The sequence below is a fragment of the Schistocerca serialis genome, chromosome 5 (genome assembly GCF_023864345.2).
Source record: "Schistocerca serialis cubense isolate TAMUIC-IGC-003099 chromosome 5, iqSchSeri2.2, whole genome shotgun sequence".
Lineage (NCBI taxonomy): Eukaryota > Metazoa > Arthropoda > Insecta > Orthoptera > Acrididae > Schistocerca > Schistocerca serialis.
Window position 1 is genome coordinate 189,516 of NC_064642.1, and position 24,418 is coordinate 213,933.

A 24,418-nucleotide genomic window follows, 5' to 3' on the forward strand; every position below is an offset into this window, starting at 1 on the left:
TTATTTCAAAACATTTGAGAAAGATTTGAATTTTAGGTGAAGGTAGGAACATGCGTTTATCCCTTTGAAATAGTCAGTTTGTTTCACTGTAGTAAACACTGAAAATCTTTTAATCATCTCTAACAGAGTTAACAGAATGAAATCATTAATAACTATTTTACTGTACCATTACTGTTGAGCATATCACACTAACAAAGTCAACTGAAAATTTGAACTATCCAATTGTATGTCACCTACAACTTGTTCACACATTTGCTTTATTCCAATGTGTTAAGTAGTTACAAAAATTTCACTGAGTCAATAAAAGTATGTCATTATAGAATTTGTTGTGTTTATCACCTTGCTCATTTCACATACTTGTAAATTAGCCACTGTGCTGGAGATTTGAGGTGGAGCCATTAATCCAGATTACTAAACATTTGGATGTTATTGAAATATTCTACGAGGGTCAGTCAAAAAGTAATGCCTCCTATTTTTTTTCTACGTTTAATTGTCAGGAAATTTAAATGCAATTACATAGGTTGAAAACCACAACATTGAGGATCATTTTGTCATTTTTCAATGTAATCTCCGCCCATCTCTACAGTTTTGGTCCATCTTTGAACAAGGGCATGTATCCCAGCACGGTAAAAATCACAGCTCTGCTTCCTAAGCCATTGACGCACGGATGTTTTGACGGCCTCCTCATCTTCAAAATGAATCCCACGATGAGCTTCTTTTAGTGGCCCGAACAGATGGAAGTCTGATGGTGCCAGGTCAGGGCTGTATGGGGGATGAGGCAAAACTTCCCATCCAATTTTGACAATCTCGTCAGAGGTGTGACGACTGGTGTGTGGTCTTGCATTGTCATGCAAAAGAAGAACATCTGCCATTGATTTTGTTGGGCGAACTCGCTGAAGACGTGCTTTAAGTTTGTTGAGGGTTGTGACGTATTGAACAGAATTTATTGTGCATCCCTGCTCCAAAAAATCAACCAGAATCACACCCTCTGTATCCCAGAAAACTGTTGCCATAACTTTCCCTGCCGATCGCACAGTTTTGAATTTTTTCTTCCTCGGCGAGCTTGTGTGACGCCACTCCATTGACTGCCTCTTTGATTCGGGTTCAAAAACATGCACCCATGTTTCGTCCCCGGTCACTGTGTGGAGTCACTGCACTCACCGGCCTGCCGCTCCGCTTTTCGTCAGTCAACGGTGTTTGCCCTTCAGCTTCCTTACAACGACGAACCCATCGTCTAACAGTGCTGACATCCACTGTCACAACACCATACACCTTCTTCAGTCTTTCATGAATGCGTATGGGCGTTTCACCTTCTGCATTCAAGAATTCAATCACACAACGCTGTCTCAAACGAACATCGATGTCGGCCATCTTACAAACTTCTGCTGTGCTGCCACCTGTTGACACAGAAAGTTACTACTGCAGTGGATTGCAGAAGAAGGTTTGAGGAATGGCGCCAAATTCAAATTTTTCACTTAACTTAATTTCTTTAAGTAGAAAAAAAATGGGAGGCATTACTTTTTGACCGACCCTCGTAATAACTGTAAATTTACTAATATGTACTACAACATACAAACCTTTTAGTTTGACACTAAGAAGCTGCTCGTTTTTGGCACTTGGAATATCACGACAAAGCCCTTTGAGAGGAAGTGGCAATACTTGTGACGTTTGTGTCTGTTAGTTACAATAAATTTCAGATAAACTGTGAAATACATAATCATGACAAGCTACTATGTGATTCACGTAGACTTCCCACCCCCACCCACATTCAAATTCCAAGGTAGTATTTATATTGCTACAATAAACTTTCAGCACACTTAAAAATTAGAATTTTGAACTCATATAAATTTAAAACAAAGCAAAAGTAATAAATTGGTAGCCACCCCCTAAAGTTATGGTCTGTAGAAGACACTCTTAATCCCCAGTTGCAATGTATGTATCAGAGGAAGAGTATACTCCTGTTGTATGTATTCACTTGTGCATTTACTGGTATATGTGTATCACCATAGAGCTCCTCCCAATAATTCATTAATACCTATAAAATCAGCAACTGTTCCAAAAGTGGTAATTTCTATGAGAGCAAATGTTGACACAACTTATTTAACTTCCAGAGGACTATTTTAGATCAGATGGGTTGGAAATGGATATTTGGTGAATTCTGTTAGGGATGTGATGAATACACATATTAATGGTTCATTCTATACAAACAACACAAAAAGGATACATTTTCAATTGAAACACCTAATTTTTTTCACATTTGCTACATTCAGTGCTTGTGGTTAGAGATTAAAAACCAAAAGTCTGTAGACATTTATGACAACTGTGTGGAAAGTTAAAAGTCTGCAAAGTTTGGAAACAAATTAACACATTTCAGGATAAATGACTATTATTATTATTGTTATTATTATTATTCTGATCCATGCACAACAATGGAACTTCTATACTACTACTACTACTACTACTATTACTCCTTGGTACTACAGTCCTTGTAGGGCTTTGGCCTACCAGACAACCTCTGGCCACTCTTCTCTGCTGACTGCCTTGGCTCTCCATCTTCTCACTCCCATTCTACTCAAGTCCTCTTGCACGCTGTCTAGCCATCTAGTTCTTGGTCTGCCCCTTATACTTACGACATCCACTGGGTTTTCCTTTGAAAACTTTTTTGACTGTGCTGTTCTCCACCATTCTTTCTACATGTCCCAACCAACACAGTCTATTACTCTTTATTTCAGTCACAATATCTGGTTTGTTGTACAACTCTCAGATCTCCTTATTATATCTGATTCTCCAAAAATTCCTATCATTCACTGGCCCATAGATTTTCCCAAGTATCTTCCTTTCCCATCTTAGCAACAACTCCTCATCGTTTTGTGTCATAGTCCAGGTGTCCAAACCATTCATACCACAGGTCTAACTACTGTACGATACACCATCAGCTTCAGATTCCTACTGAGGCTCCTTGCTTTAAACACTTTAACCAGTGCAAAGTAGCTCCAGTTACCAGCTGCAATCCTTGCATGTATTTCCTGTCTCTTAACATTATTCTCAGGGAACCAAGATATTTAAAGCTCTCACAGTGTTCATATTCTTTTCCATTCAAAGTTATGCTTCTTCCTCCTTCACTATATCTTTTCCTAGATGTTAACATATATTTGGTCATTGACTGATTAATGGTCAGCCCATCTCTGCACCATATCTTCCTACCTTTTCCAGCTTTTCTTCCAGGTCCTGTTTCCTCCTGGATAACAAATCAATATCATCAGCATACACAAGCTCCTGAGTCAGTCTATTAAACAGTGTTCCCCCAGGGTTGTTGCTTTGTGTCTTTCACATTACACTCTCCAAGGCGACATTTAACAGAATTGTGGAGAGCAGCAGCAGCAGTAGTGTCTGCACATGCAAAAGCGAGACTGATAAAAGCTTGACCAATTACGCCCATAAGTGCCGCCTCCTTGTTGAATGGGTGGGGAGGGAGGAATGCTGTAAGTGGTTCTGGTAGCAACATGGACCTATCACAGGTGTCAGATATCGGCTAGTGCTTACAGACCTCATCACTAGTGACACAGCCATGTGCAAGCTTTCACCGCAAGCTCTGGGAAGCAGCCACGCCCCCAGAGTGCGTCTCACATCACCTGGTGGCACCCTGTAACCACCGATCCGCTATAAACATGCGCCTGCAGCTCAAAACATCGATTATAATACATTAGCTTTTACTCCAGACTGTGCATGGACCCTATTATGGCCAGATCCATTGTATTTGTGAAACTGGGAACTTACATATGTTTTTACTGTGTGCATCTACTGTGTCACTTTCTTTCGTCCATAAATTGTGATAAGTATTGTAGCTTTACCCATCAGTTTTAAAAGAATATATCGGTCTCCATTCTGAAAAGTAGAGTACTTCTTAGCAGTATGCTGAGTAATTTGGTATCAACACAGCGATTGTCATCAGTAAGTCTGATTATTTCAAGAATGTATACAATTATCTGGCAGTTTAACTGAAACAAAACGTGAGAGCTCCTTGCATCATCGGTTGCAGCTGAGTTTACAGTAAATTACAAAAACTCGGTGGAGAAAGATGGATGAGACTTTTCTTTACGCCATACACATCAGCACACAAAAATTTATTCAACTATTGCATATTAAATACTGTAATTACGATCGCTGTGTAACAACACTTACCATGTGTTCGAATGCGAGGGGAACGAACACTTGTGAGGTGTGCGCCACACCAAGTGAGATCAGGCGCGCAATGTCCTGCGTGTAGTTTGCCAGGTGCTCCAGGTAGACCGAGTAATCAGCCTCGAATTCTGCACAACAAGACAAATAACATACTAGTGGAGAATCGAGTGGAACAGATTTCTGCAGATGTACAACATTCACTTTCCGCCTCCACCAGCTCACAGAGCCTATGAAAGCAGATTTTACTTTTTGAAATTAGTTCAATCTACACTGTCAGAAATGGTAAGAGTTACAGCGTGGAGAGCTTGGCGGAACGTTACCAAACTCATACACCAGCCGACCGACCAATGAACAAGATCAGTTCCTCTCCACGGAACCAGGAAAACGGCCACAAGATTCAATACAACGACACACAGAATATTGGCGCCCACAACGACCAACAACACCACAGCTGTCGAACTACACGACGTACTGGACAGCAACAGCATGGCGAGGAAAATGCACTGCCTAAAATTACGTCACCGACCAGGGCAGGTAACCGGAACATCAACGGCCACGAGGCAGAAGATACCGCTGGTCAAATTAACAGGGAATAAATTAAGTTAAACTCTACAGGAAGACGCCTGGTATCTTAATCGACTTGAAATACACACGTTGTTGCTCACGGGAATGTCCCAAAAGTGAGAACCAGGATCAAACGAAGAAATGTAAACAGCTGAGGCTTGATACTAGGTTAAGTGAGGACTCAAGTCTCATGTCCGAGATCGGTGGGTGACGAACTTCGTAGCACTCGCAAGCAGCACCTCACATTCCAACCGTGTGTGCCCGCCGGCAGTGGCTGTGGCCCGACTCCGCGCGACGGTGACTTCCTAGCTGTTCCAAGCCAACCGACCGACTCGCCAGGCAAGGAAACGGTGAAAGGACCAAATATACGTTGGCCGATAAGACAACCGACCGAACGACCAACGAACGGTCGTCCCGCTCCAATCTCCCTCCGTCGGAGAGTTGATGGGTGTCGCCAGCGGTCGGCGAGCACTTTCTGCCGACGCCTCCCAGCGCTCCGTCCCCGAATCCACTGCTGCTGCATCCCGACTGCACTGCTGGTCCGTCTCCAACTGACTGCCATACACACGACGACTCGGAAATACTTTCGGTCACTCCAGAGATGGTAAGACAGTGCACTTTTCGATACGCCCTGCTGCTGCCGCTCACGGGCAGATAAGGCAGGCAGTTGGTGACACCAGTAAATGGTATAAGAAGACGAGGCGGCAGTAATAGGAGATGACAAACAATAAACGGCATGAACACGAGCCTTGCAAGGCTCAGTTAGTCACGGTATGTAGTTGTGATATGGACACAGACAAGATTCCAGAATTAGTTCATGATGTCCAATCTGGAGTTCTGTGGTTAACAGAAGTCAAATAATTGATTTCTGTTAACCGCAGAACTTCAGATTGGACATCATTGAATATAAGTGCTCTGTTGGTTCCTGTTCAAATGTTTCAAATGGCTCTAAGCACTATGGGACTTAACATCTGAGGTCATGAGTCCCCTAAGACTTAGAACTACTTAAACCTAACTAACCTAAGGACATCACACACATCCGTGCCTGAGGCAGGATTAGAACCTGCGACCGCAGCAGTTGCGCGGTTGCGGACTGAAGTGCCTAGAAACGCTCGGCCACAGCGCACGGCTGGTTCCTATAATAAAGTGTACTTTAACCACGCTTGCATTTCGTGTTGTAATGAGAGGAAACCGGCTACCCACCTGTCATACCACCCTCTCCTCATCCAGGCAGCAACCACAAAACATTACAAGAGCGCTCAGACACAACAAGTGGCGCTGACTCTGATCAACAAGTTTTGTCTGCTTTTCATGTGTTCTCTGTCGCTCCAGGGGAGCTGTCGATACAGTGATTCTATTTCATAATTTGTTCTTTTTGTTGCCTGTTTTACAGGAGGGGAGCAGCAGAACTAACCTATTTCTCTTTTCAGGTGCTTTGCACATTGCATTTCTATTTGTATTTTCATATTTTGCTGTAACTTGTTAGCGTTAGAATGGCTGCCCCACCCCCTTCACCCCTTGTTCCTGCGCCTCAGCTATAGACTGCTCCTGCTCTCTAGAACTAAATCGGATTTTTCAGTTTCAGACCTAACAAATCGCCACATTGCTGTCTATTGTTGCTTGCTGCACAAGCTGCTTCGACTGCCCAACCGACCAACCAAAATTCCACCATTTCAGGACTTGGATGAAAAAGAAGAGCAATGGCTCGAATATCTCATCCAGTTCAACGCCCACTGTCCAGACCCTCGAATTCAAGGTACTGTGAAATCTTATTATTTCCTGTCTGTCGCGAGAACTCCTGTGTTTCGCTTAGTGCAAAACCTCTTCCTTAGGTCGTCTCCCGACGCACTCTCCTGTGATGAAGTAGTAAGTGCATTAAGTCAGTATAACGAACAGCGGATTCAGGTCGCAGCAGCCAGATTTTCGCTTTAAGAAAAAGCAGGAACAGACGTACCGCCAGTGGTCTAGCGACACACTCTCACTAGGAAGTGTAAATTCAAGTGTAGTTGTGGCAACTTTTGTAGTCACATTGTGAGGTAATGAGCTGTGGCGCCCTGGACATATTCTACGTTCGGAGTTGGGGCGGCCGCACAGGACGCTCAAAGCCGCGGCTCGCTAGCAGCCGCGTGGTGGCGCTCAATAGCTGGACTGGAGCACGTGGTGGCGAACGCCGGCCGGGGTCCACGCGTGGTGCGGCTGGGAATTCCATGTTGCCGCTGTGACGAGGACAGTCCTTTGTGTCGGTGAAGGAGAAGTCTCTGCTGGGAGTGTCAAAGATGGCGGACTTTTTGAAACCGTTATAGCAGACATTTCACAGTTCGTGTAGAAATTAATAGTAGCCAGTTGAATCATGATTCCTCAAAAAGAAACATGTTCATTACCATTATTTGCACGACGATTCTGATGGTGTAATCAGATTTTCAGTATATTTATTACTTTAAAGTAATTACGCAAGTAACACCCAGCAACGAATTTCCAAAATCTAAACGGTTCATCCCATTTCTCCGATCTACGTGTCTTTAGAAAGCTATTAGTGTAAACCTAAATTGGTATGAATTACAGGCATGTAACTTGAACAGTACATAACTTATTGGAGGTCAATGTGGCCAATTAGTATCGAGCGCATCAGGACGTAAGTACTCCACAGTTACACGAAAAAACGGTAGCAGCATGCTTATAAATATATTGATTCATCTATGTCTTTGTTAATATCCGATATATGCTATCCATGAAGAAACTCGTCAATTATTTACTGTGTTTTAGAAAGCACAGAGACATTAGGCTACTGGCCTACCTTTTGTTCTGTCCCTTTGATATATATTTATTTGATTTGTTGATGTATCTAATAATGTGTATTAGAGCGTGTTTATGGTCCAGCCGTAGGAATATTTATTTAATTTCAAGTTATTTAAATGTAAATCCAGTATTTCGTGTCTATTTAAATATTTTTGTGAGTGTACGTTGGATTGCAGACTTGGAGGGAGCGCTCTAGCCAATCACAGCACTCGTAAATGGTGAGACAGTTGGGAACAGGGGGCAGTTCTGGAGAGGACGGCACCCGACACGGGAGTGGCGCAGGACGGAAAGTGCTGGACACGGCGGCGCGACGGACCCGGAGTCGCAGAGAGGCTTAAAGAGTGTGGAGCGGTTTGAGCGTGGTCGCGACAGACAGAAATACTTCGGAGTGCCGACTTGTGGACTTGTGAGATTTCCGTGCCTTCGACAGTGAAGACGTAATACGCGTTTCGAAGTGAATATCTCTCGAGCTATGTTGTCTTTCATAACTAATTACGTGCAGTAGGAATCTATTGTTTCCCCGTTATTCAACTTATATTTTATTTAATTGCTGTACCGTCGACAACAAAAAGTGTTTCGCAGAAATATACCACATTCTCAAAAGTACTTCTACTATCGTACTCATCATTTAAAGTCGTTAAGATAGTACCTGCAGATTTTATTTAATTGCAATCTTTCATTTATAAATTTGCGTGTTGCATTCATAATTTGCGATTGGCAAGTGATAGAAACCTTCGACCATTCGATTCACGTGTGGATTCCTATCGTATGTTGAAGACTCAGCAGGATTTGGCCTGTAATGCGGCAAGTGCGTATCCCAGTCCCTAGACGACGAAACCAGCCAAAACTTTTAATATTTCACCATTGAATCAGAGGGTGCGTAGTTTATTTGAATGCCCGCAATTGGGGGCTTGTCTGGGATTTGGACCCTGCAAAGTGATAATGTCTTTGCTGTCTGTTATTCATCGTACTATGCAAAGTGTAAAAACCTTTGCAAAACCAGTACAGAATTCTGTAGAGTAACCTCGTAGAAAACACAGTGTGAGATCGGGTTTTTCTTCCGCAAGTAGGTCTCTGGAAATAGTGAAATTACGCAGCAATTTTCACAATTAACACATGCTATCGATAGAGGTCCTAATCTATCACTTTAAAGGCAATTTGCGTGGGGGCTCAGAGTGTAAATAAGTTGAGTGCAGGGAACAGTAGCGGTTAGAGCATTTAACGGAAAGCAGTATCGGAGACGGTTGGAACAGGCGGTAACCGGCGGCAGCTACAATTACGTCAGGCGACTTCTCCAGAGGCGGACGCAGCTCAACAGCAGTACCAGGTCAGCTTCTTCGAGTACCCCAGAGCAGTCTTCAATGTATACTTCCACTACAACCGACGGCATCACCATGGCAGAGGGAACCATCTCAGATCAGATAAGTGCTTGCGCAAATAGAGAGATAGTGCTTGTTTCTGGAGTTCTAGCTCCACTTATAGATCTTGCAATTATAAAACGGTCACCTAGTACGTGTAATTCTGAAAATGGAAGTGAGCAGGTTAGTCCGAAATCAGAGAGCGAAAGTGTACCTAGTAGGAATTTTGGCAAGGGGAATGAATGTGGGGGAAATATGATGTCTCAGCTAATGTAAATGATCCAGGGAATGGCATATAATATCAATGCAGTCCGAACAGATATAGGTACATTGCAAACAGGTATGGGCACATTGCAAACAGTTACGGATATAATTCGGTCTGATTTGGGTACAATGCGAACTGAAATAGGTTCCACTGTGAAAAAGGAAGTTGAAAAAATTATGGGTAACCTTGAAAAAGCAATTGATGATAAATTAAAATGAGTTCGAGTGCATATGGGGAAAATTATAGACGAAGTTGTAATAGTAAAATCTACAATCGAATCAGTGGAAATAGATCTTGGGGAAAACATGGATAAGATACAGACAGAACTTGGGAACAAGGTAGGCGACTGTATAAAAGCGCAAGATACTCATAAAAGCAATGTAAATTTAGCAATTGGTGACATTGCCAATCGTGTAGGTGATGGGGAGAAAGAAGTGGACAAAATTCAAGATAAAATAGAGTCCAGTATCACTAGTGAAAATGAATTTAAAAAACAAATGCGACAGATAAAAAATGATTTAAATTCGTTAGCCTCCCAACAAGCCACGGCGGTTATAAATATCCCTTGGGCAAATACCGGATCTGTGAAATGTTACACAGATGACAGAAGATATCGCCCAGTAAATTTATGGCTGCGTGTAGGGACGCTTTTGTTCGCCGCATGTTGGACGAAGCGAAAATAAAATACGTTAAACGGCATTTGGAGGGAGACCCACAGTCTTGGGCAAATGTTAGATGCGGTTAGTGCGAAGAGTTCGAAAAGTGATTTTTGAACAAATTTTGGAGCGAGGCTAAACAGACCCGGATGCAAAATGAATTCTTAAAGGGGCTGAGTTACAGATACGGTAATGGGACAATGAGAGATTTTTGCAAGCTTGAGTTTTAACGAAAATCACCACCTTAAAAAGGCGATTACCCGAAGATTTGCAGTGGGATCTTGTCTGTAGTCCATGTGATTCCGTGGACGAATTTCTAGAATTTGTGGAAAAATTAGAGAGGGCTTTGAAGTTCAAACCACAGAGCAGACCGGGTGGTAGTTATCAAAATGGGAATCCAAATAATCACCACAAAAATAATAATCGTGAGAGAAATCAAAGGAATTCTCAGGGAGATAGTAACTGGAATGAGCAGAATGGTCGGAGAACGGACAGGAGTGATAACTTCCTTGAACGGTATCCGAGTAAAGAACGCAGATTTGATAGGAGAAATTCGCGCGAAGTGCAGTCGCGTAACAGCCGGTCGGGAAACTGATGTTCGCCACATCTCAGGTCCGAGGATTGCGATCTAAACAGGTGACGAAAAGGACTGGAGATAATGGTAATGGTAGAAATGTTGACAGGTTTGGAGAAAGGCAACAAATATGTAGTATGGAGTATGCTAAAGAGGAAGGCTATATAGGTGGCTATTTCAATAAAAGCAGGCGCGAACGGCGGAAGCATAGATTTGTGAGAGATTTCAGTAAAAGTAATGGGAATAAATTAGCTGGGTATGATGTAAGTTACGAATGTGTAATGAATGAGTGCGTGAATGGTGATGAATGGAAAGATTCAGTGGTTCAAAAAAAAGTTAAATAGGAGATAAATTTAGTGAAAACAAATCGTGTGGAGAGTTCTGAAGAGGTATTAGCAAATAGCAGCAATTGCAGTAAGGAAGGTGTTGTAGTACCAAGTGTTTGTGAGTCAGCGAAAAGCGTCGATGTTAGTGAAGGAGGCGTAGCTTTGGTTTCGCCAGCTGCGAGTGAGGGTGACTGTGTTTCGGCGGAAAACGTCGATATTACTAAGGGAGGCGTAGCGTTGGTCTCACCAGCAGTTGAAGTTAAAAATGTATTGGAGGAGGTAGATGATTTCTGTATAAAGGAACAGAGTAATGATAATTTATGTAGTGATGTAAAAGCTACTGGCATTGATAGTTCGGAGGAAGGAATTTGCGCGTTTCTAGTCACGAATGAAGGCGAAACGGAACTTATTGATGAATGTGTGGATCTTCAAATGTTTGTCAGAGTGTGAATGTGAGAATGTATGTCAAGTAGGATCGGTTGTTAATCTGGATGAAAAGTGTGTAAAATGGTAGTGTGTGCTGATTTTTGTCCGATCACAGCGGAAGCTAGGAAGTCTGGAAGCCCCAAAACTGTACAACAAGGTAGCAGCAATGTGTGTAATGTATTGGCGGAGGATAAAGTTCTGTATGGTTCACGTAAAGTTAATTTGGTCGACTGAGGAAATTAAGGTTTCTGGTGTGAATTTGTAGCGATTTAAACGGTGTATCAGTAGATAATGTTGCTGAGATGGATATTTATGGTGATGATGGCTTAGGCATCATGTATTATTTCAGGAAGATGAAGTGTTTACAGTGAATTGATGTGTAATTTTGCTGAAGCTGCAAGTGTCGATAATTTGGAGGGGGAAAAATAGTAAAGTTGTGCATGCTGTGGGTAGTGAACCAGCGAAAGGTGTAGAAAAAGTAACAGAAAATTTAGAGAGGGCTGAAGTAAATAGTGTGGATGACGATAGTTTGTGTAATGAAGTTCGTACGGATTGGTATATGAAGGAGGAGTGTGGTTTTTGTGTGACTGATTGGCGTTGGTGCGGCATAAGAGTAACTATGACCCAATGAGGGAGAAATGGTTGCTCATCATCCTAGCTCATTTGCTGCCAGCGATCCTGAAGTCATGTCACAACATTTCAACATCTGGTTACCTGGGAGTCATGAAGACTGTGGACCAAACTAGACGGACCTGTAACTGGCTACGTCTCTGCAGATCCATTAGACACTATATGAACCACTGTAAGGAATGTCAGCAATGAAAGTACAGTCGTGGACAAAACGAGCGAGACCCCTCGCCTTTTCGTCATGCTGATCCGCACAGCTTTAAAGTCTGCTACACAGCATAACAGGCAAGGTGACGAAGTGCTACCAACATACTATGCACAGGCGTGAAATTGAAAAACCATCAGAACTTTGTCAGACTGTTTTCAATCATGTGTAAGACTATATTAACGCTGATTAGTCTGTTAATCACAACACGTAAATATAAGATATAAATGAAAGAAGAAACGCTAATTAGTATGAACTGTACTAATTAAAATGAATTTCAGCTTATCGATATAACATAACTGATTTAGTAAGACAAAGTACCCCAGATCGTTACGAATTAGCAAAATGTTATGCGCATTCGGCCGCGAAACGGTCTGTGTCAACGTTCAGACCAGTCATATCGGATTACCATTGCTGACCTACCATGAAAGTGTGCAAATTTAGCAATGCGTGAAGATTCATAACGAAATTCAGTTAAAAATCGTTCATTGCCACACTTAAGTCATTTCAGTTATTGACAGAAGCGGCAAAAGTAGGCAGTAACAAGTATGAAATTCTACAAGAGTTTCATATTGACATCCACAGGGCGCCAGTACAGAATAACGGTAGCAATAAAACGTATTGGGGGCGCGAGAATTTCTTAAAATAGCTTTACTGATAGTCTATCTGCCTCCATCGAGATTAGAACATAAAACAAACCAGACCTCCCTTGCAGCAGCAAACACCTTTCACTATGCTAGCGAACAACCCAGGCAAACAGCCCTCTGTTATTACCCCAGACATGAATAAGCCGGTAATTTTGCAATAAAATGGCAAAATGATCTGCAGTTTCTGTTGCATAGAGCTTTCTGGACTGAAAAACATGAATTTTCTACCTTTATGACACTACTTATGTGACAATCATTCGAAATAACATAATACTGTTATTAGCGAGTAAATTTAGTACGATAAATCTGCACCACCCCAGGAAATAATAAAACGTATTCTACAATGTTTCGAATTCTCCATTAGACTCGCCACAGCCAAAAAAGGTTCATTAGCCGAAGTGTTTTTAAGCTAGCTAGCAATGAGAATGCTCGTACTTCTAAAACGCGGTGGCATTAATACTGGGATCTGAATTACCATGTGTATAGGCAAATGGATTTTATTTGCATTCCTGTAAACGTGATTTGGATCGAAAGCGCAGCTTCGATTAATATGCTCATGTATCGACTGCAACTAGAGCATTTCGATTAAAGAGTAGGAGGAATTATTTATGCGGCGCTCATCTTCAGTAACTGTCGCAGTAGCTATTTTCGTTGTTAGGATTTCGTCACCTACATCGGTAAAAATTAAACCCTACTAGTCTCACTTTCTTGACCGTCTATCTGTACACCCAACCTTTAAAATCTGTTTATCTCGGGTACGGGTAGACATAATAAGCGGAAATGTATCGCACTTCCTGCGGTATCCGGTCCCTTGGTAGTGTAAAAAAGTGAGCTTCTATGTCAACACAATCTAAATATACGGCCGTTTATGTAAAGAATACTTACGCGAAAGGTCAAAATATGGCTCTAAGAACTATGCAACCAAACTGCTTAGGTCATCAGTCCCCTAGACCTAGAACTACTTAAACCTACCGAACCTAAAGACATCACACACACCTGTGCCCGATGTAGGATTTCAACCTGCTACTGAAACAGCCGCGTGGTTCGTGACTGAGGCCCCTAGAACCGTTCTACCACCGCACCCGCCGAAACCCTATTCACCTCATGTATAATGATAATATATACTGTCTAGTGAGGATACACAGTATTCGCCAGCAACTCAGATTGTTTGATCACGGAAGAATTTCATACTTGTTACTGCCTACTTTTTCCGCTCTGTCAATAACTGAAATGACTGAAGTGTGGCAATGAACGATTTTTAACTGAATTTCGTTATGAATCTTGTGTTATGATTAAAACACTAATCAGCGTTAATATAGTCTCACACATGATTGAAAACAGTCTGACAAAGTTCTGATAGTTTTTCAATTTCACGCCTGTGCATAGTATGTTGGTAGCACTTCGTCACATTGCCTGTTATGCTGTGTAGCAGACTTTAAGGCTGTGCGGATCAGCATAACGAAAAGGCGAGGGGTCTCCCTCGTTTTGTCCACGGCTGTACATGCTACAATTGCGTCCAGTATATCTGGTACCAATCGCTACTGCAGCAGCGCCATTACACCAAACTGGAGGTCGACAAATGGGAATCGATGGATAATAGTCTGTACCCTGCATGCAAGCTGTGTCAAATGCCGAAGCTCTGGAAATTGCAAAATTTCTCGTAGAAGACGTCATTCTAAAGCACAGACAATCCTGTGTGATGATTTCTGATCGTAAAAAGATATCTAGTCGAGGCTAGTATCAGAAGTAGTTTCATGTTGTGACATCACCCACAGGATGACAACTGCCTATCATCCACAGAGAGACGCTCCCGCGAATGCTTTAATAAGATGTTGGCAGATATGTTCTTAATTTATGCTGATGTGGCGACATTCGAATTCAACAAAGTGAAGCGAGACTCTGCAAGTTTCACACTGTTCTTACTGCTCCACAGTCGCAAGGCCAAGGCGACAGTGGGTACACTGTTCAGTCAGATACGTTGGGCGACTGCGTGAGACACCTCACTGCACGAGCGAGGAAGCTGGTGAGCTGGCTTGCATACGGACACCGAACGCTGACAAGAATGCCGGTGGTGGTATAATGCCATGTGTCACCTAATGAAATACAGTCCAGGAGACTATGTATGGATTTTTACGCGTTTGTAACATAGTCCATGTCCTCCGCATGAAGACGTACTACAGGTCAGAGACGCAGATCGACGATGGGATGTTCAAGGAAACCGAAAACCAAGACGACGAACGTGAAGCTTCCATAGTAAGAGTTACCTTTGATGCTCATCATAGTGAAGAGAATGTAACAGCTCGACCAGGATGTGAGAATCCATCATTATTGCCTTTCAGAAGACCACTGACAAGATCTAGAGCCAAGGTGCACTAGTCGGTTCCAATGTGAAGATCTGAAACAGCATGTTGCTCTTTCTCCATAGAGGGGCCAATGCTACAAATGGACTCTCACTAATTTTTGGGAAAACACAGTGTACATAATTCTCTACAGTAAATGGCCTAACACCATTGATAAATATAAACTCTCTACAGGAATCTGTTGCTAAGGCAGAATATTCAAAATCTCTGGGCGTATACATTTATGAGAAGTTGAATTGGAAAAAAACACATCCACGATCTGCTGGAACAGTTAGGTTTAACTACTTATGCTATTAGGGTTATTGCTAATTTTGGTGATTCATTCACTTCTTTCATATGGCATCATATTTTGGAGTAATTCATCATTAAGAGAAAAAGTATTCATTATACAAAAGCATATAATCATAATAATAGCCGGAGCGCGCCCAGGATCACCTTGTAGACATTTACTTAAGGAACTGACGATGTTCGAAGTACCTTCGCAAGACGTATATTCACTAATGAAATTTCTTATTAATAATCCATCCTAATTCAAACGTAATAGGGAAGTGCATAGCTACAACACTAGAAGGATGTATAATCTTCACTGTTCTCTGTTAAATCCAACTTCGACATAAAAGAGGTTGAAGTATGCTGCCACAAATATCTTTGGTCATTTGTCAAATAGCATTAAAAGACTGACAGTTAGCCAGCCAATATTTAAAAACCAAATTAAAAGAGTTTCTGAACGGCAACCCCTTCTACTCAATAGACGAATTTCTAGATATAAAGGAATAACTGTAAAAATAAAATAAAACAAAACAAAAATAGTAAAAAATAAAAACGTGTGTGATGAAGACTTACGTTAAACTGACATGTTCCACATCACTACAAAGTGTCGTGTTCATTATCTTTGGAACAAGTATTAATGTAATGTAATGCTAGCAACACTAGCTGGCATGTTGCCAGTCGCTGGGCCCAATATGACGTATTTATCATTTCTGGAAAGTTCTTGAACTATCTTATTTTTGTAATGTTTCTACATCTGAAATGTTCGATGGTTGCACAGATACTAGCTTTCCGGAATGTTCAAAGTTTGTGTAAATAGCTGTGCTCTCCACCAAGGGGGATCAGTTCCGTTCTGACTCGATATTGGTGTTCTTAATGAAAATGCTTCAGGGCGAAATGTTGTCTATCATTAACGACCCAGCTTTCGGATTTGGGTTTCAGTGTGGTTACAACTTGCAAAATTTTAGTCAGTTTCTTTCTTTCGGATTTAGATTTGAGTGTGGTTACGATGTGACAATTGTAGTCAGTTTCTACATCATAAAGCTGATTTTACGTAGTAGGATGCCGTCTATAAACACGCCTTAACGCCAAGCGAGCGACTGTGTGGTTACTTATACAGCCTGTCACCTTAACGTAATTTATAACAATGTCTACATCGAGTGCACAGTCGTTTGCCAACAGCAACAGATGCACTTTCTGTACCAGAACGTGACCGCACAGTCTCAGATAACATTAATGACTTGCAAGCAACAATGTCATGAGAAGCAGTGCAAGCAGCAGTCATCAGAAGCAGTGCCAGTCAACACGAGCATCAATACCGTAAATGTGCAAGCTGAAATACATACATAAATCTATAAATGGGTGGTCTGAAACAGCCTGAAAATCTTGTAAGAGTTTTGCAGGGAAGGATGTATCGAAATAATTCTTAAGGAAGAAGTTCGATACTTTGCACCATTTGCGAGTTTTACAGCATTGAAGTTAGCCAATAAAGTTGTTGCGTGCGCTAATTCTGGCATATGCGCACGATAAAGTGCGGTAATGCATATACATCTTTTGAGTCCATGAGTTACCACTTGTTCAGTTCTCATTACCAGGTAAAATGCGCCTCTTTCGTAAGCATGACCTCGCAAATTGCGATTGTGTTTCAGTATCACTTGTAGAATATTTCAGAACAAATGAAAATTTGTTCCAGGCTGGGACTCAAACCGTGATGTCCCGCTTTTCGCAAGCATTCCCAAAGAAAAATTGTGACAGACTATACAGGGTGTTACAGAAGGTACGGCCAAGCTTTCAGGAAACATTCCTCACACACAAAGAAAGAAAATATGTTATGTGGACATGTGTCCGGAAAAGCTTACTTTCCATGTTAGAGCTCATTTTATTACTTCTCTTGAAATCACATTAATCATGGAATGGAAACACACAGCAACAGAACGTACCAGCGTGACTTAAACACTTTGTTACAGGAAATGTTCAAAATGTCCCCCGTTAGCGAGGATACATGCATCCACCCTCCGTCGCATGGAATCCCTGATGCGCTGATGCAGCCCTGGAGAATGGCGTATTGTATCACAGCCGTCCACAATACGAGCACGAAGAGTCTCTACATTTGGTGCCGGGGCTGCGTAGACAAGAGCTTTCAAATGCCCCCATAAATGAAAGTCAAGAAAGTTGAAGCCAGGAGAGCGTGGAGGCCATGGAATTGGTACGCCTCTACCAATCCATCGGTCACCATATCTGTTGTTGAGAAGCGTACGAACACTTCGACTGAAATGTGCAGGAGCACCATCGTGCATGAACCACATGTTGTGTCGTACTTGTAAAGGCACATGTTCTAGCAGCACAGGTAGAGTATCCAGTATGAAATCATGATAACGTGCTCCATTGAGCGTAGGTGGAAGAACATGGGGCCCAATCAAGACATCACCAACAATGCCTGCCCAAACGGTCACAGAAAATCTGTGTTGATGACTGATTGCACAATTGCGTGTGGATTCTCGTCAGCCCACACATGTTGATTGTGAAAATTTACAATTTGATCACGTTGGAATGAAGCCTCATCCGTAAAGAGAACATTTGCACTGAAATGAGGATTGACACATTGTTGGATGAACCATTCGCAGAAGTGTACCCGTGGAGGCCAATCAGCTGCTGATAGTGCCTGCACACGCTGTACATGGTACGGAAACAACTGGTTCTCCCGTAGCACTCTCCATACAGTGACGTGTTCAACGTTACCTTGTACAGCAGCAACTTCTCTGACGCTGACATTAGGGTTATCGTCAACTGCACGAAGAATTGCCTCGTCCATTGCAGGTGTCCTCGTCGTTCTAGGTCTTCCCCAGTCGCGAGTCATAGGCTGGAATGTTCCGTGCTCCCTAACACGCCGATCAATTGCTTCGAACGTCTTCCTGTCGGGACACCTTCGTTCTGGAAATCTGTCTCGATATAAACGTACCGTGCCACGGCTATTGCCCCGTGCTAATCCATACATCAAATGGGCATCTGCCAACTCCGCATTTGTAAACATTGCACTGACTGCAAAACCACGTTGGTGATGAACACTATTCTCTTGATGCTACGTACTGATGTGCTTGATGCTAGTACTGTAGAGCAATGAGACGCATGTCAACACAAGCACCGAAGTCAACATTACCTTCCTTCAATTGGGCCAAATGGCGGTGAATCGAAGAAGTACAGTACATACTGACGAAACTAAAATGAGCTCTAACACGGAAATTAAGCGTTTCCGGACACATGTCCACATAACATCTTTTCTTTATTTGTGTGTCAGGAATGATTCCTGAAAGTTTGGTCGTAGCTTTTTGTAACACCCTATATAACAGAGACAACACTATAGTTCTTTGGAAGTGAGAAACTAAACATAAGCGAGCAAAAGCTACGTTTTTTCGGTCGGAGGAAACGAAAGCCTCTGTGAGACTGCTTGAATTTGCACGTGAGACGACCTGATTGGCTAACTTCAATGCTAATTAGCTGAAAAACGGCGCAACGCATCGAATTTTCTCTTAATAATTATTTCTCAGAACAACCGCCTCTGAAACACCCTTTCAAAATTTTCAAACTGTTTCTGACCATCCTACATACATAAAATAGATGTATGTGTGTGTGTGTTCCATATCTCTTCCTAAGCCACTGGATTGATTTCAGCCTAACTTGGTACACATAATTCTGTGGTCTGGAAACAAATACTGCGGGGTATGAAACACCTCGCTCCACTAGGGGTGAGAACGAAAAGGACTGGTAATGCTTGACATCTAGGCTGACTTAATGACTGGTGTGTTGTGTGGATAGCGTCAGAATGGGTTCCAGAGGCTATACATGCCGATGGGCATAGCTGAGCTGAGAGATGGAGGAGGTGAATAGGAGGAGGGAGGATAAGGAGGTGGACAGAGAAAGATGGTGGAAGAGATGAACAGATTGAGGGGTGAGAGGGAGATGGCCAGAGAGAAGGGAGAGGAAGTGATAGACAGACAGAAGAGGGAGGAGATGCACAGAGAGGGGGAGATGTAAAGGTGGGCAGAGAGAATGGGTGGAAAGAGATGGGCAGAGAGACAGGGAGGAGAAGATGGACTAATAGAAGCCTGGAAAAACAAATAACCAAACAAAGCCGAGTTCTCTGTTGGCAAATAAATAAACTAAATTTGCCAAACCCCAGTGTGCTTTGTAATCCATATTAAACTGTCTCTAAGAATAAGGGGTTTATTCTTAATTTTCATGTTCCCTGTTCTTCTGGGGTTAATGTTGTGTAGTGAACCATATAACCTCAAGGCATGAGTGTGTCAGGGCACTACATGGCCTGAAAGCTCTATCAATTTCGTAAGAATGGCTCTGAGCACTATGGGACTTAACATCTGAGGTCATCAGTCCCCTAGAACCTAGAACTACTTAAACCTAACTAACTTATAAACACCACAAACATCCATGCCCGAGGCAGGATTCGAACCTGCGACCGTAGCGGTCGCACGGTTCCAGACTGTAGCGCCTAGAACCGCTCGGCCACCACGGCTGGCAATTTTGTAAGAAAATGGCAGCAGCTTTCTGCACTTTCGCCATTTCCACAGTGACGTTTCGGAGCTTTGCGTAGAAGTTTTGTCCACATGCAGTCTACATAAATTCACATCACGCAATAACTTTAATTCCTGATATCTACCATACCTTCATGTATAGTGTATGGCGTGCACACTCCTGCTTTTTAACACAACAGTTGTGTCCACAGGGCTGTATTGATACGTTACTGGTTGGACGACTACTTAGGCACGCTATCGCATCTCGACTAGCCCGCTAAATCATCCGATCATATTCTCACAGAAGATGTCTGGGACAGGCATGTGAAACCTAGCAGTCAACATCGCAGAAATTTGGAAGCTCCGTGGGATGTAGCGAGTGACTCCAGCTGGAGACGGTCGTTCTGGACAAACCTGTCAACTCCCTGCGCCGTCGAACGTAGGCCTTCATCAGTGGTACGGGCAGTGTACTGTACTGCGGTATTGGGGGGATCGCTACTCGGAGGTCACTAATATTTTGTCTGATGTCCTGAACTGACATCAATAGAAGTTTGTCCTCAAGATTAGTGTTGATTATGAAACATAATACGTGCTTTAGCAGTAGACATTGCTCTTTTCCTCTCGTGTGCTTATTAGTTAGTTCTAAGTTATTGTTTCTTCTATTCTTTGATTAGGAGAGAGTCGTCAGCTTCGACACAACCCCCAGTCACCTACATGTCCATTGTTCATTATCACAGGTGAGATTTTCTTGACAGTATACATTAACGAGCACATCACACTTTATGTGACATTAACAGACTTGCTCAAACATTCTCGAGTTATCAGGCGAGACCTGCCGTCATGTTGTCGCAACATTTGGGCAATTTTCTCACTCGCCATGCTCAACTGAAGCGACCAATAGGAAACTCATCGAAAGCTGCATCAAGACAACGGCACAACTTGGCTCACAACTCGAGAAGACTTCATCACAGGAATTCGCCGAGAAAACCTGCAACCAAAGGAACATACAAATGCGATACTCACCACTTTTGTTCAGGTGCTGCTGACGAAAATTCCAGTCGTGCTGGTCGGCACATCCTCTCCTGGCACTTACAGCTTTCATGATTTGGCGAAGAGCGCGCAGTAACTGCGAGAGAACAGGGCGTCTCAGGTGATCCGTTGCTAGTGTTTCTTCGTTCCAATCCGTATCGTCCAACCTTTCAAAATAAAATGGAGAGTCACTTGCTGTGGCAAATGTTAATCTAAAACAAACATTTTGACGAGGTGACTCGCTACAGCTGTCAGAATTGGAACAAATACATGTTTGCCATCAGATGTACAAATTTATCAGATTTTTTCTTTATCCTCTGCCGGTTTCTGTCGTAGCGACCATCTTCACAGGAAGACTATGTCAACAAAACAAACGAACAATGTGTACGCAAGATAAGAGAAATGAGTTGTCAAGTTGAACAACCTAAACATGAGGAAGTACTTATGAGAGAGCTGTACCTTAGATGGATATGCAATTCAACTTTCCACAGGATAAACTGAAAACCACTACTCTTCAAATGTCTACGGAACGACATATAACAGTCCATGATCAGAATATCAACCGTAATTGACTTCACTATGATAAAACGAATCGATCATTAACATACCAACGCAAGGACACCTCTGTTTATATAAGTACCTCAAAGAACTTTTTCATATACCAGAAATCTAGATACCTTATAATACTCGGTTTGTGTTACACACAAAGATATACATTCACAAGCGGCGACATCGTCGCGAAAAACACAGTGACCCGTATATTGAATAAGTTTCCTTTAATTTCCGTCTATGGTCACAATTTTTTTCCTGTTTAACGGATTACCGGTTTCGATCTTTAATGACCATCATCAGATCTGCAGCAAAAATGGGACGAATATAAATACACTCGCAAACTGCATACAGCTTAAGAAGTGTACATAGAGCATATTGAAAAGTAGTGCTGACAAAATTTACATTTGTGCCCTTTAAATGTAAAGAGGCATACCTGTCTCATAAAATCAAAGTCCTAATGCACTGGACCCATAGTAGATAGTCAACTATTAAATGCGGAATCAGCACCAGCATCGTCAAATACATACAAATCACATCACATGCACAAGTCATGTTGTCAGTAAAACTACTGTTTGAAACTAGCTGCCATGGAGTAGCTACCAGATGTTTGTGTAGTAAGTTGACCAGATGTCGCTAATGTCAGCATACACTGTTTTTCAATAATTAATTGAAACAGCGAAAATAATAGGGGGGATACCATAGTTAAAATCTGTAATAAGCTTATAAAGTGTAAAATTGTTACAGTAGTAAAAAGCAATAAAAAGAACACGACAAAAGTAATATTGTTAAAAAGACGAAGAGTTAAAAACAGTGGTTGACATGTGCTCTAGGGCCAATATTCTAGGCAATAACATAAATATTAAACACCGTTGATATTGCACCGGGTAATATAAACAACATAAAACAAATCGCTAAAGGAGTCATAAATGAAAGGAAATATAGTGCTGCATATAATCAGCGCCCCCTGTTAGCGCTAACTCTAGAATTCCGCACAGGCGGGAAATGGTTGGAGGCACGTGACCGGCAGAGGGCTCCTCCTACCCTGCGGTACTTCGTTGCAAGCAGAGAATGATAAAATACCATAAAAGTGGATGATTTACATTATCTGAGTAGTGCAGTCAATGAAATCAATAAAGAAGGAACAAGAACCTACTAGAGTCATGCGTAAAACGTATGAAAACAAAGTAAATGTGTGACATACTCAATACTAGGAGAACTTATGAACACACTATAAACAACAGAGGCGTGGAGTGACTAGGACCCCTCCCGTTCCCCTCCTCAATCCCTGCGCTGCCAGAGGTGTCTGCGCTATAATGCACACCCAACAGCTGAGTGCCGCGAGGCCCCCACCTGCCCGCATTGTAGGCAAGCACACTTCCTCTGGCAGTGCCCTAAGCTTCAATCCCCTCCCTCCTGCAATACCTGCAACCTCCCCCATCCCACCTACTCCCAAAAGTGTAAAGCCCGACCACCTCCGACCACTCCTGAACTCACCGTCCCTGTCCGTCCCCTGGACGCCCCCACCCCTCCTGGCAATTCCCTTTGTCCCCCTCCCCCCCCCCCCCCCCGCTGAGGACATCATCAGGTTCCTCACCATCGTCCTCCAAAATGTTCATCCCTTTCAGCGCCCCCACACCCTCCAGCAGATCTCCCTCGCCGCCCGTTCCATATTCCAACTCAAGATGTACGCCACCTACTCCAACAATCAGGCCCATTTCACCTTCTCCCGTCTTGACACCCTCGTCTAAATCCCTGTCATGGCGTGACAGCAACGTATCCTTTTCAACAATATCCTCTCCCTCTCTGCCAACAAGAACCTCTTCCTGCACACCCTTGCCACCCACTGCGTGGATGCCTTTCTCCTCAATGAAACCTTCCTCCAACCCCACCACTCTATCCACAAATCACCCTATCTCCTCCACCGCTGCGATAAACCCCTCCCGATTGCGCGTGGCGGAGTTGCCATTGGTCACCACCGCCAGATCCCCGTTAGGCTCCAACCTCTCCATCCCGACCCCACCGAACACCTGATCCTTAGTCTCTTCTTCCCCGGCCTTACCGTTACCTGCGCCACCATCTATGTCCGCCCCAACGCTCCTATTCCCTTCGACTTCCTCTCCCACGTCGATCGTACCTTTTCCTCCTACGTGATCGCCGCCGACCTCAACATCCATAGTCGTTCCGCTGCCCAGTTACGGCGATGGCATCGGTTCCTCTCCACCCTTCAAGGTGACCTCGTCCCCATCCCCCGGCATACCCGTCCTGAATCCAACTCCACTCCTGATGTTATGCTCTCCTCCCCCAACCTCCTTGCCCGCATAACGGTGGATGTCCTGGAGCCTATTGGTAGCGACCATCTCCCTGTCCTCCTCACCGTTTCAGACGGTCGTCGCCCTCGCCCCGACCCTCGTACTGACCCTCCCCCTAAGTATGTCCACGACTATTCCCGAGCCGACTGGAATGCCTACCGGGATACCCTTTCCACCCAGGTCGATAGCCACCCTCTCACCTACCACCACCCTGACGATGTCACCCATGCCGCCTCCTTTCTCCAGCGGACCTTGTCTGAGGCCGTGGAGGCCCACGTTCCTACTGTCGCCATCCACCACCACCGTCCTACCTTACCCCCACAGGCCGTTCTCCTTCTCCGTGAATCCCGTCGTCTCTACCGTGCCTTCCTCCGCACGCGTGACCCGGACACACTACGACGCCACCGGCAACTCCAGCGACACGTTCGTAATTTGCTCGCGGCTAAGAAACACCGGGACTGGCGACAGACATGCACCCGTTTAAATGCAACCCTACCAATCAACTCGTCCAAGTTCTGGTCGGCCTTCCGTCGCCTTACCGGAACTAAACCCTCCCCCTATTATCCTCTTCTCCATGATGATCACCCTTTCCCTGACTCCCTTAGTAAGGCCAATCACTTTGCCTCCTACCTCTCTGATGTATTTTCTGTTCCCGATGATCCACAGTTCGATTACTCCCTCTTCCCGGATATCCGCGATCGAACTGACACCTCTTCCCCTCCCCTCGCTCCTGGCTTCCAGTACTTGGA

The 24,418-nt window shown here is 43.4% G+C and overlaps 1 protein-coding gene across 3 annotated transcripts in view; it reads right to left on the bottom strand.

The window, feature by feature from the left end:
* The window catches only part of LOC126481085 (uncharacterized), a 258,316-nt gene that overhangs the window by 151,681 nt on the left and 82,217 nt on the right, over positions 1–24,418 (bottom strand). For all 3 annotated transcript variants that reach the window (XM_050104586.1, XM_050104584.1, XM_050104585.1), the window contains exons 3-4: positions 20,803–20,975; positions 4,183–4,310 (exon numbers count right to left, since the gene is read on the bottom strand). In XM_050104586.1, the coding sequence (XP_049960543.1) occupies positions 4,183–4,310; positions 20,803–20,975 (301 nt within the window). The remainder of the gene's footprint in view (positions 1–4,182; positions 4,311–20,802; positions 20,976–24,418) is intronic.